The sequence below is a fragment of the Aplysia californica genome, unplaced genomic scaffold, assembly GCF_000002075.1.
Source record: "Aplysia californica isolate F4 #8 unplaced genomic scaffold, AplCal3.0 scaffold00059, whole genome shotgun sequence".
Classification (NCBI taxonomy): Eukaryota; Metazoa; Mollusca; class Gastropoda; order Aplysiida; family Aplysiidae; genus Aplysia; species Aplysia californica.
This window is the reverse complement of record NW_004797329.1, coordinates 1,484,997-1,496,818: the sequence shown is the minus strand read 5'-3', so window position 1 is coordinate 1,496,818 and position 11,822 is coordinate 1,484,997. Positions and strand designations below refer to the sequence as shown.

At 39.6% G+C, this 11,822-nt stretch overlaps 1 protein-coding gene across 1 annotated transcript in view; it reads left to right on the top strand.

The window, feature by feature from the left end:
• LOC101859914 (thymidine kinase 2, mitochondrial) overlaps nucleotides 1-10,945 on the top strand; it is a gene marked incomplete in the record, with an annotated part of 13,556 nt that extends 2,611 nt beyond the window's left edge. Inside the window, 7 exon segments of the mRNA XM_005093178.3 lie at nucleotides 1,853-1,906; nucleotides 2,158-2,247; nucleotides 3,490-3,563; nucleotides 4,564-4,652; nucleotides 7,721-7,800; nucleotides 9,805-9,882; nucleotides 10,613-10,945. Coding sequence (XP_005093235.2) covers nucleotides 1,853-1,906; nucleotides 2,158-2,247; nucleotides 3,490-3,563; nucleotides 4,564-4,652; nucleotides 7,721-7,800; nucleotides 9,805-9,882; nucleotides 10,613-10,693 — 546 coding nt within the window.
• Nucleotides 10,946-11,822: the final 877 nt, after the last annotated feature.

The window sequence follows — 11,822 nt, the reverse complement described above, 5'->3', positions numbered from 1 at the left end:
GGGGGGGTGGTACATTATAATATTATATGTGTACGGGGCTCACAACTGATAAGGTCATGAACACGCGGGACAGATTAAGCATTTCCAGGTTGAAGGAATTTTGATTTTTCCTTTGGTGGCGACCGAAGCCTACTAATACTATTATCGATTTTAGACCACGAGGGATATTTAATGTGTGTGTGCAACTTGCACACAAGACCTCCGAGATTTTTCGCCATTATCCGAGAAGGCTTGGTGCAGATCTTATCTATCATAATATAAGATCAGGGGTGTAGCTGAAAACAGCAGTTAGAAGAAGCCAAGTGGTAGCAATTGAAAGGCTACAGAAAGAGTCAGGAGCCCAAAGGAGTGGGTAAAGGAGGTGAGATGGGGTGGGAGCAAAAAGTGGAGACGAAAGCAGACAACAGAACATTGTTAGAGAGCAGGAAAGGATGTGAACGGAGAACATTTTTTCAGAAGAAAATTTTCCGTTGCTATCCGGATTCGAAGTCGGGACCTTTAAATGAGTGAGAGCCATGCAACCCGATACTGTTTATATTTTGATACTGTATGTTAAATTTTAAAAGTTTTTGGGTCTTTTTTCCTCAAACATGCAAGTGATTATATGTTTCTTTATAATTATATAGGCCTAGACTGACACTGTAGGGAGTGTTGTAAAATTTAATATTCAGAAGAAATTGAAAATGATGGGAGGCCTCGTAGTGAAATCAGGCACTTGTCAAAATAATGGAATCTAAGAAATGGGCATTTTTCTTCCAGTTTTACAATTTTTATAAAATTTTTGTTTTTGGGCCTCAACACCTCTATGTCAATCTTTAAAAAACCCCATATTTTCAGGTGAATTAAACTGAAACGTTGACTAATGGCACAGAAATATGTAAATTTTCACTTTTTCAATGGCCTCTCAAGCTACAGATATTTTACCCAACTTTGACAACCATTTTTCGCTAAATTTCACCTGCATTAGCAAGATACCCCCACTTCTTTCAATCACAAATTGATATCTCGGCTTCTATTCAAGATAAGTGGATATTTTTATTCATCGAGAGCAAGGCAAATGAATAATTTAGCCTTTAGATGTTTCCAATTTTACTCCACACATATTAAAAAATTGACGAGCGCCTGATTCAACCATGTCGTGACTAATATTATAACGCTTAACTCTTTTAGTTCTTTGTGAAAAAAATTCCAGCGCTGTTTATGAATTTATATAACCTCAGTATTTCCAGGGTGCCTTGATAGTTGAAGCAGACTTTGTGATATTGAGGCTAGAGAGGTTACCAGAGTAAGCTTGATTCCCTGTTTAGACTTCATCCACCCCTTGACGCTCATATAACCTTTTGCAGTTGCAAGCGCTGTAAAACCTTACTAAAACTAACTTACTAACCTCAATATTTATGAATAGAGATGTATAAAATTCTTATTGTAAATGTGTAAACATTTTATAAAAATTCATTCATTTCCTGGCATTTTTGTGTGTATGGTGCACTTACTCTGTGACATATTTCATTAAAATATTATGGTTTTTGTACACCCTTGATCAGAATTTAGTCAAGGACAGAATCCCCAAGAAATTCTGGTCAAAACACTGAGCATTTAAAAGAGTTAAAAATAAACAGAATGAAGAGAGTTCCTGCTTGCAAGAGTGGTAAGATGTGTCATTTTGTATGCTGTCTTTTATTGCTCACTTTTGCCATAATTGTAACTCGTATAAGTTTCTGCTGCCTCAGACAAGCCACAAAGAACAGTCATGTATAAGTTTCTGCTGCCTCAGACAAGCCACAAAGAACAGTCATGTATAAGTTTATATTTGTACGCTCAATATCTTCTTTTTTTTTCTTCATGTTTTCAGATTCTTGCTGAACCAGTAGAGAAGTGGAGAAATGTGAAAGGTTTTAATGCTCTGGTAAGTTTTAAGTTCTGATTTCTGACTTCTTAGCATTGGAGGAACACACCACTCAGTTTTTGAATTTAGTTAAATCTTAGATAGTAGTTTCATTTGAGGTTTGAAAATCCAAACAATCTTTTAGGAAATACTGAATTTATTTGCCACTATTGATTTATGTGGTACATGTTTTATAAGTGCTTTCGCTTGTTGACTGCTTGTGATGATGTGAATTGCCCATGGTATTTATTAATTTTTTTTTTTGTCCTAAGGAACTAATGTATCAAGATCCTGTGAGGTGGGGGATGGCCCTTCAGACGCACGTCCAACTTACAATGCTGCAAAATCATTCAAAGCCAATGGTAGAGCTTTCATTTTAACTTTTATTTCTTTTTGTATAAAATAGTATACTGTACTTTATTTATGTGTTTATGTATGTGTGTGTGTGTATGAAACATTTTGAGGAAGTGTATTTATTGCTTTTCTGAACAATATGCTTTAACAATTTTTAAGATAACTTAAGTACTTGTACTTAGGGAGATAAGGTTAATTTTGACAGGTAGAAAGGGAAGACAAAAGTGAGAAAAATGGCTTTAAAGTTTCCCTTACTGATCTGGATCGAGTTATACTCCAAATGAATATTGATAGATCACCTAGCCAAGTTGTTGCTCTCCAAAACCCTTGACAACTCTGTTGCTACTCAAAGGGCAACTTATAAAAAAACAATTTAAGAAACTGAACAGTTTCAAAGTGTCATTAAAAAGTATGTAAAGAAAATTCACAATCAACTAGATGTAGGAATTTAGCAAAATAACTTCGCTTTGCTCGGGAAGTGTGGGAAGGTACGTGTATGCACAGAGCCTCCCTTCATTTCCTGTGTTAGTGAATTCATGCGCACAGCACAGCACAAGAAGTCACACTAGCTGACCTAAATATATAATGTGATGAGTTTGTTTTTATTAAAGAGTTACAGAAACACTCTGCCGATATAGGCTCTGACAGTAAACGTTCCCACTCAATCTTTGTTATTATGTAAGAAGACTGTGTCAAAGCACATCTTCAAAATATATTTCTTGGCATAAAGTAAACACAAAGCCTTGTAAATATTGGTGAATAAATGGCTAAAGAATCTCTATCGAATGAAACTCAATTTTGGTAAAAATTCGATTTTTGACCTTCCTTGAAAGTCCACTCTAGTTGGTTTTTAATTTTACGAATTAGACCGGTAACAAATGAAAATCCGATAGTCACAACCTAATGAGAGACGTAAATAACTACTGTACCGCAGTGGAAGCAGCATTATTTATCTTATATAGTTTGGGATTGGGTTTTTTTCAGATAATTTTGTAAAGAAATTTTTTAAGTGAATAAAAAAAAAATACATGTATGATGATATTTTTAGGAGATTATTTCCTGGATTTTTGGACATACATCAGGACAATTCACCGGGAGCTAAATGGTTAAGTCGTGTATTTTCCCAGTAAATGTTTTTGTAAGATTATGGATAGTCTTTGCTCATGTGATAATTATGAGCAACTTTTTCCTCACAATGGTGAATAAAATTGTGTAATTTTTGTTTTTTTAATATTTTTTTTTGTGGACAGACTGAACCAGTGAAACTGATGGAGAGATCAATCTTCAGTGCTAAGTACTGCTTTACTGACAACTTGTTTCACAGGTATGGGAAAAGTAATGGAAGCTACTCGTACTTTATCTAGGGCATGTGAACTAGAGTATGGGGACTGTAGAAGTATGTTGGGAGAAGTTCATATATTTAGGATTAAATTGGTCGCTTTTAAGGACAAGTGGGCTAACCCAGATTTCGGGGTTTTTGAGAAATCTTGACCTACCCCAAAAGTGGGCATTGCCCTACCTATAGGAGAAGTTTGGTTTCATTGGTGTGTATATTCGTTTGGTTATAGAGAAAACTCCCCTGTCTTTTAAAGAAACTGAACAAAGGGCAGAAACTTGACCTTCGATTTTCTCAAAACAGCATTTTTCGGGATAGCCCCCCCTGTGCTTAAAAACGACCAATTTAGAATCGTAGTCCTGAAGGAACTGAATGTAAATTGGAACTGAGGGAAAAGTGTCACAGCAAGATGGGTTTTCTTTTTATTGCTGGTTATATTTTCTCAATTATGTTTCAAAAATATTTGGATCTGTTCATTTGTTGTATCATTTTAACTGAATTTCCTACTGCCTTTTCAGGAGAAAATAAATGTTTATTCTCGAGTCCTTACTCTTAATTGACCTCAAAGAAACTTAACACCATTCTTCAATAAGTTCACTTAATTGCCCGTGCTCAAAGATCCAACTGGATGGTAATCTTCTATGTGTATTGAAAGAGTTTACAGTAGTCAGTAGAAAGACTTGAGCAGCTTCCATCTTTACAGCAGTGGTATTGTGCTGTTTTTATGAACTTTGGTATGAATACTGACTGCTGCTTTATCTTTTTTCTTTTTCCTTGTATCAATAATGACTGGATTTTAAAAGCGACTGGGTGGTTGGAGGGCGTCACTGGTAGGTTTTGTTTTGTAACGATGTGCCTCTCATTTAAAAGAACACACAGCTTAAAGAGATGTTGTTATTATCGATCCAGCAACAGCTTAAAGAGATGAAAACTAGTGTATTTGTAATATATTCATATTACTAGGGAATTATCCATGTTCTCTTTCTAGTGGAAAGATGCCTGCTATTGAACACGCCATCTTGACAGAGTGGTTTGACTGGATTATTCAGTCTCAAAACATCAAAGTTGATCTTTTTGGTGAGTGCTATTTATGAATAGTTTGTCACTCAAGAGAACCTTTTTTTTGATGGTCAGATCTAAGTAGTAGTTGTGGGTGTTTTGCGGATGCCATAGCTGCCACTTTCCCGCTAAATAGCGGAAACTCCGCTTAATCTAGCTTTTCCCCGCTACTTTCCTCCTTCCTCCGATGGACCGCTCTCGGTCGCAAATTGCGATACTTTTTTTACAGGCGGAAAACACCGAACCGGGAGAGAGAGGAAAACGCAGCTTGCGCATGACGCATGTCCGCCCGTAGCTTTCTACTTCCGTTCTTCTAGGCCTAGCGCTAGTTTCACATTGTTTATTGTGGAGCAATGAAGTGTCGATCGGGCATCGGGACGTTAGCGCGCCGAGTTGTTATTGAAAACGACGGAAATACGAGAGAAATTGATGCAGAATGCAAAAACAAAAGAAAAGGAGCTGGAATGAGAAGCAGCCGGTGTGCGACTTGAAAAGTTCATTAGAAAATTGAACAAGCCGCTTGCTGCACTTTGCGTTTGGTGTGATAAAGAAATCGCGGCCCGCGGCACTCTTGTACAATTGTGGTCCCGTTTGTTTACATGACGGCTATTGGGGCTGTTGAAGTGAATCTAGATCTAGATAATCTATCTCTAGATATAATCTATATTTTCACATGTTTAGATATCTAGATCTAGATTAGATAGCCTAGGCTATAATTTTAATTCAATTTAGATCTACACACTACAGGGGCACTACCAAGTTAAGTGCGAACGGGACCTCAATCGTACAGGAGTGCTCAGTACTGCGGCAAAGGTGTTGCCTCCTTGATCCAATACTGCGCGTGCTCTACATCGATGTACAAGTTTAAAGTGAAAGGAATCTTTTTATAAGACACCAGCTGGCAACAAACACTGGATTTTTAGTCACCAATTCCAAACTGTGTCAAATTGACTCAAATGCTTGTTTGTCAACTTACTGCCTTCTGTTTTTGTTTTTTTTTGTTTTTGTTTTTTGGGGGGGGTTCAGATACATTTTAATTCAGTTGCCTATGGTTAACAAATTTGACAGTTTTCCCTTCCAAAACCATAGGCTAGGTTTTCCAGTATATATTGCCTCTGGATCTCAATGGTTTTACTCTGGCCTTCGGAGAGCGCGCATACGCTTTCGCATGAATTTCCTCCTTTTTTGAAATTCCTGAGTGGCAGCTATGGGACGCTCTGGTGTAGTTTACTCTTTCTTTTCCCCCAAACATCTATTGACCATATCTTTTCTCCATTTCTTTATATGATAACGACACTCTTGTAACGCCTCTAATTCTTGGCACTTATGTGATTTTTGTGTTTCAAGTGCTTCAAAACTTTTACGAAAACTAAAAAGTTGTTAAGATCTCCGTAGATCTGGATGTGCGGGAGTACTGTTACAGTTACAATAACATAAAGATTATATGTGAAGTGTGCTGACAAAATGAGCTACTTCTCGGATTTTAGCCTTTTGGAAATATTTGAACAAAATGGAATCAAATGAAAACCTAAATCTGATCCCAGTGTTGATTTTCAGCCGATATCTCCATTCTTGGATTGCGAGAAGTAACTCATTTTGTCAGCACGCCTCACATATTGTTTTTTTTATTATGCACGTTTTCATCGTAGTTCATGTTAATTGTCATTGGTAAAAAGGCTGAATAAGCAACATAGAGGCACATGAACTCCTGTAGAACATTTTTTAATCAATTGGAACTGTACATGAATTCAACCGTTGACCTCTAGACAATGAGGCAACAAACACTCTGTGATTGTTATTGTGAGACTGAGATCAGTGATACCCCCCCCCCCCTCCCCGGGGCAGTGCTGCTGACTGTAGTGTCTTTAGGCCATTCCCAGAGGGGGGACATTTCTCGTTCAAGCACAATAGAATTGTAAATGGGCTGATTCATGTCACGCTCATAACTGTACCTGATCTGCAACAGGGAACTGCTGCTTTTTCTTTCTTAATCCTTACTATTGTCATTTTCCTCTACTTCTTTTGTATGTTTGTCATTCTTGTGACCTGCTATTTTAAGGTGCCTTGATAGTCGAAGCAGACTTTGTGCTGTTGAAGCTTGAGAGGTGAGCAGTTTAAGTCTGATTCCCTGTAAAGACTTCTCTGTTGAAACCCACCCCTTGGCGCTCATATGACCTTATGCAGTTGCGAGCGCCGTTAAACCTCTACTATAAAAAAAAAAGATCAGTGATGGCTGGCATCAAATAGTTACAGTGGAAGAGTAAGGCAGTTGCAGGTAAACAGGTAAAGCTGGTTTTGTTGTCTCAATCAAGAATCTTGAAAGGAGAGAGAAAGTTTGAGCCTTGGCCATAGCATTAAACTTTATCGCGGTGATGTTGAAAGAGCTTTGAGAGGGTGCAAAAAATCAAAAATTCTCAAAATTTGGACTTAAGTGGTTTGCTTGCGGCAGCGACACTAATAATCTTGGTAACAGTTAGATTCTAAGTTAGAAGAATAAAGTAGTTATGCCTCATTACTGATTACACGCCATTATGTTTTCCTTACAGTTTATTCGTGGTGGTTGGCGGGTGCTCTGGTGTGGTTTGCTTCTTCTTTCCTGTCAAACATCTATCGTCCTTATCTCCCCTTCTTCTTTTATATATTCGTTACTCTCTTGTAACACCTCTAATCTTCTGATGCTCATATGACCTTATGCAGTTGCGAGCGCCGTAAAACCTCTACTAAAACTAAACTAAAAAGGTAGAGGTGATCTAGTTTCCCTGCATTTGTTTCCCCAGAATGAGAAGTCAGGAAGTATGGTTGTAAGGAAGGGTGAAGATTAATCCTTCTATCCCAAACTTGCCCTCTTGTTTCTGGTTCTCCTACGGAATTTTTTTAATTTTAAAAGTAAATTTTGCACATTTTGCATTTTGGTTGGATATAAGATAAGAGTAGAAGTTTTTTCTCACTCTTCTTTCGAGGTAACTGACTTTGTTACTGCCAGTTGCCCCAGCACTCGGTCCAAATACCAAAGCATTGTCTTCATTTGGTTTTATGTGTTCCGTTCTATAGTCACCCTGCATCTTTGGCTTTTTTTCATCTTTCAGTGTATTTGCGCACAGACCCTGAACTTCTGTACTCAAGAATCAAACAAAGATGTCGCCCTGAGGAGGAAGGGATTCCACTTGTAAGTCTTGGAACTTTGGCCTCGTCACAAAGAATTTTAGCTACTTTATTTAAAACTTCTTGGATTCACTGCTTTGCGTAAGTGTCAAAAAGGGGTATGGAAAAGGATGTTCTTTACTTGACTGAACTCCACTATTAGCAAAAATTCATAGGAAAAGGGTTGAGCCAGTAGGGGCAGGAAGATACAGTCCATGCTGGCTTTTAGCGCTGTCATCGGGAGAAAGCATAATAAGCCTGCTTGAGTGGGAAGTAGCCATTGTCATTAGGGGCGGGCACGAGACGAGCCGAGTACTCGTTTCTCGCGAGAAATGCCCTTCCCGTCGCTGCCCGGGCACTAAACTACTGCTCGGTACCGAGAAGTGATACTGCTCATTTGCTTGACATAACGAGTAACGAGAGTGAGAGGTGAGAAATGACAACGCAGACAGTGCCACCTATCACCGTGCCGTCCTGTGTGTGAAACTGAAAGGGAGGGGAGAGGGTGGCGAGACGAGGTGAGTGGGGAGTTGATCAGGGCCTAGGCCTAGATCTCCCAACTTTCCTTCACCGCCTGCGCCTGCGCAACAAGGCTAGCCTAGTTTAGATCCCCGCCACGGTCGGCCTTCTCGCTGAGCGAGTTCCCATACTGCGGGGCGAGAAGAGAAATTGGTCACGAGACGAGAAGCATTTCCCGGGACTCGAGACGAGAAACATTTACGAGACGAGAAGGATTTCGCGGGTCACGAGACGAGAAGCAATTCTCGTTGCACGAGACGAGAATAATTTCTCGGGACCTGGACCGGTCCCGGTGAGAAGTAGGTCAGCTTCTCGGTCTTCCCGCTCGGGAAGGAAAAAGCGCTTCCTGCCTGTCTCTAGTGTCACACCCCAGAGATTTTCATGTAGAAAATTTCCTGAGTTATTTTCCTTTGTTCATAAGTAGTGGTCGCACAAAAGTCTGCTGTCTTTTTTACCTGCTATGGTAGCTTTTGTGTGTTTGTTTTGTTTTGTTTTGTGGTTGAATGGGAAAGGAATACATAATGTAGACGCCCGTCGCGATATAGCACAATTGGTCTACACACTGCCTGTGCGTACCACTGCCCGCTGTGCCACATTCATACCGTCGCCTTAAAATTCGTCCCACCTCGCGCATGATAAATAATCAGGATTATCAGATAGCGAGGGGCAAAGGTGAAATCGCAGCCAGCCTCCCTTTATTGTCTCCTCGACTGTCTTTGTATTTTTTTCGTCTGTGTGTAGCTTTGCCCTAGGATAAATTCTATGTCCTTGCGCGTGGCTGTGTGCATCTCTCTGCCTTGCTGTCCACGCGTACGCGCGTGTGTGTGTGTGTGTGTGTCTCCATTACTTGTGTTCGTTGTGTTTCTCTTAACACACTCACTTCTGTGCTGTAGACTGTGTTCGAACTTCGATGCGTCATCATGAAAGTATTGACTGTCTTGTAAGTGAAGTGTGCCCAAAGTCGAAGTTACCGTGCTTAAAGGCGTGTAATTTATAGAGCAAAAGTTTGGCAAGAGCTGTTTAGCGTGCTTGAGTCCGAAATGTGTTTTAGGCCGGCGTGTTTAAAGCCGGGACGGACTGTACTGAAAGGAGAAGGGATTTTCAACTTCGATAAAATCCTCCAAAATCAAAGGTGTTTGATTTTTTTTGGTCACCATATATACAATTGATCTCTTTGAAGAAAACAACCAATCAGAAGGCTAATACAAATACTTTGCATTGCAGGATCAGTTCTTTTGTTTGAATGTGGAGTACAATAGGCTGTTACCTTGTGAGTGGTGATATTGAGAGTTACAAAATGTACTGACAACCGAGGGATGAAACACCATCCTAGTGTTGCCATGTCAAGGAATGATCAAAAGAAGTCCTCTGAATATTAGTTGAATATGAACTGTGATGAGATAAAGATAACGGCCCCTGTCCTCCTAAAAAAGAAATACTTGTTCATTTGTAGTTTATTATTTTTATGATGTTACAGGATTACTTGCATATGCATGTTTTGACATTACAGGATTACTTACGAACACTCCATCAACTCCATGAAGAGTGGTTGATACACAAAAAGAGTCCTTGCCCTGCTGAAGTTCTGGTGAGTCCAAAAAATGGATTGGGGAGAGGGATGGTGGAAGGAAATAACGATGGGGAACTGAGACCTGACTATGATAATAGAACACTTTTCAATTATTCATTGAAGTTTTTATCCTTTTCCCCTTTTCGTTCACTTTCTTTTTCAGTGTGTGTGTTTTTGTGTGTATGTGTGTGTGTCAGTGCATGTTTGCGTGCACCCGGATGTGTGGAGAGAAAGAGAGAGAACGTCCCCACCCCCTAGAAATGCATATATTTATGTTCTTTTTTGAGAATCAGCGATTCAGCCTTATATTTCTATTATTGCAGCTTTCTACAAAAATGTTTACTTCCTGAGGCCCCCACCCACTTAGTGCTGTTCTGTACCAGTCTTTACTTTCAATGGATTACACAGGTTAAAAAAATGACTGGAGAATCTGTATGCAATTTGATGCATTGCCGGGGGGATGCCTGGCCACTTTGCAATCAAAACTCAATCAATGGTATTTTCTTATCCTTTAATGTTTTAAAATTAAATCTTTGGGAGGAGGAAATCTTGATGTTTAAATGATACACAGTTCCACAGTCCATGAAAGACCTTGTTGTACAGCAGGTATCTGGTGATGAAGACAGCGAGGAGTGAGTATTCGGTAGGTCTAAATGCTCCATATATAGACATTCATGGATATATAAACGGACCACAAGTAAAGGAGTTCTGGGCCTTTCACCATCTTACTTTTTTTCTCCCTTGGCAGGTGATTGATGCAAATTCATCTTTGGAAGAGATGCAGATCGCATACGAATTCCACAAGAGCAAAATTCTTCAACGAAATTAATGATGGACCTCAAACCTCAAAGGCCTCTTATTTTTGTTTGCAGAAAGCGAACAGTGTGCAATAGTGCCTGTGCGAGTTGCTCAGGTGACCTTGGACTTTGGGTTCAAGAGGATAAATCGTTGCCTCAGAATTGTTTTGTCCAAAGTAACTCTTTATTCAAGGTGCGGTGGTGGAGCAGTTAATGCGCTCGTCTCTGAAGCGAAAAGTCCGGGTTCGAGCCTTGGTTCGAACACAGATTTTTTTCGCCCCCTCCTGCCCATCCAGCAGTAATGGGTACCTGACTTCGAGTTGGGGAAGTTAAGGCGGCGTGGAAAGGAATTGGCCACCCTACCACAATATGCCTAAGGCTGAGGAAGTTGTCTCACTAACAAGGCAATCCCCAATGTCCGGATCAAATGCAGGAACAACTTTACTTTACCTCTTTATTTAAATGCACTTTGGACAAAATAGTTCTGAGGTGACGAATTGGCTGCTAGGCTGACAGGGGTACTCCCCCTAACTTGACAGCCATCCAAATGTGAGGCAGCGTGGTGGAATCAGGCTCTCGTCAAAGTAACCAAGGTAAAGAAACTTGCATTTTAATCAAATTTTTGTTTTTTGGTTCAACACCTTTCATGCTCATTAAAGAACTCATTTCGTTGTGGATTTTTCTGAAAAGCGTTGATTAAAGGCATTAAAATGTAAATCTTCAGTTACCACGGACTCTTAAGCTGAGGAAATAACTTATCTTTGGCGGCCATTTTCTCACTAATTTTACCTCTGAAAACAGGTGACCCCCACCTCCTTCATTCGCAAATATCTCGACTTGTATTCAAGATAAATGGATATTTTTTTCTTCCAAATAAAGACAAGGGAACAAGCTTTAAGATCATACCAATAACTCTACATGCCCAAAAATTGACGAGAGCCTGATTCCACCACGCTGCCTCACAAATTAGTGGAGCCTAACTCTGGGTCTGAGAGACTGCCCTTTTGCTCAGTCAGACGAGAGCATTGAAACATGGCAGCTTTATTTTTGATGTTGTCTTGGCTACTTTTTTTTTTCACCTATTAATGAATTCATCTCTTCAGAGGATCGGCTCTTTGTGAACTGAGATAAATGAAAAGTTTAGTCTTGTCCCTTTTTCTA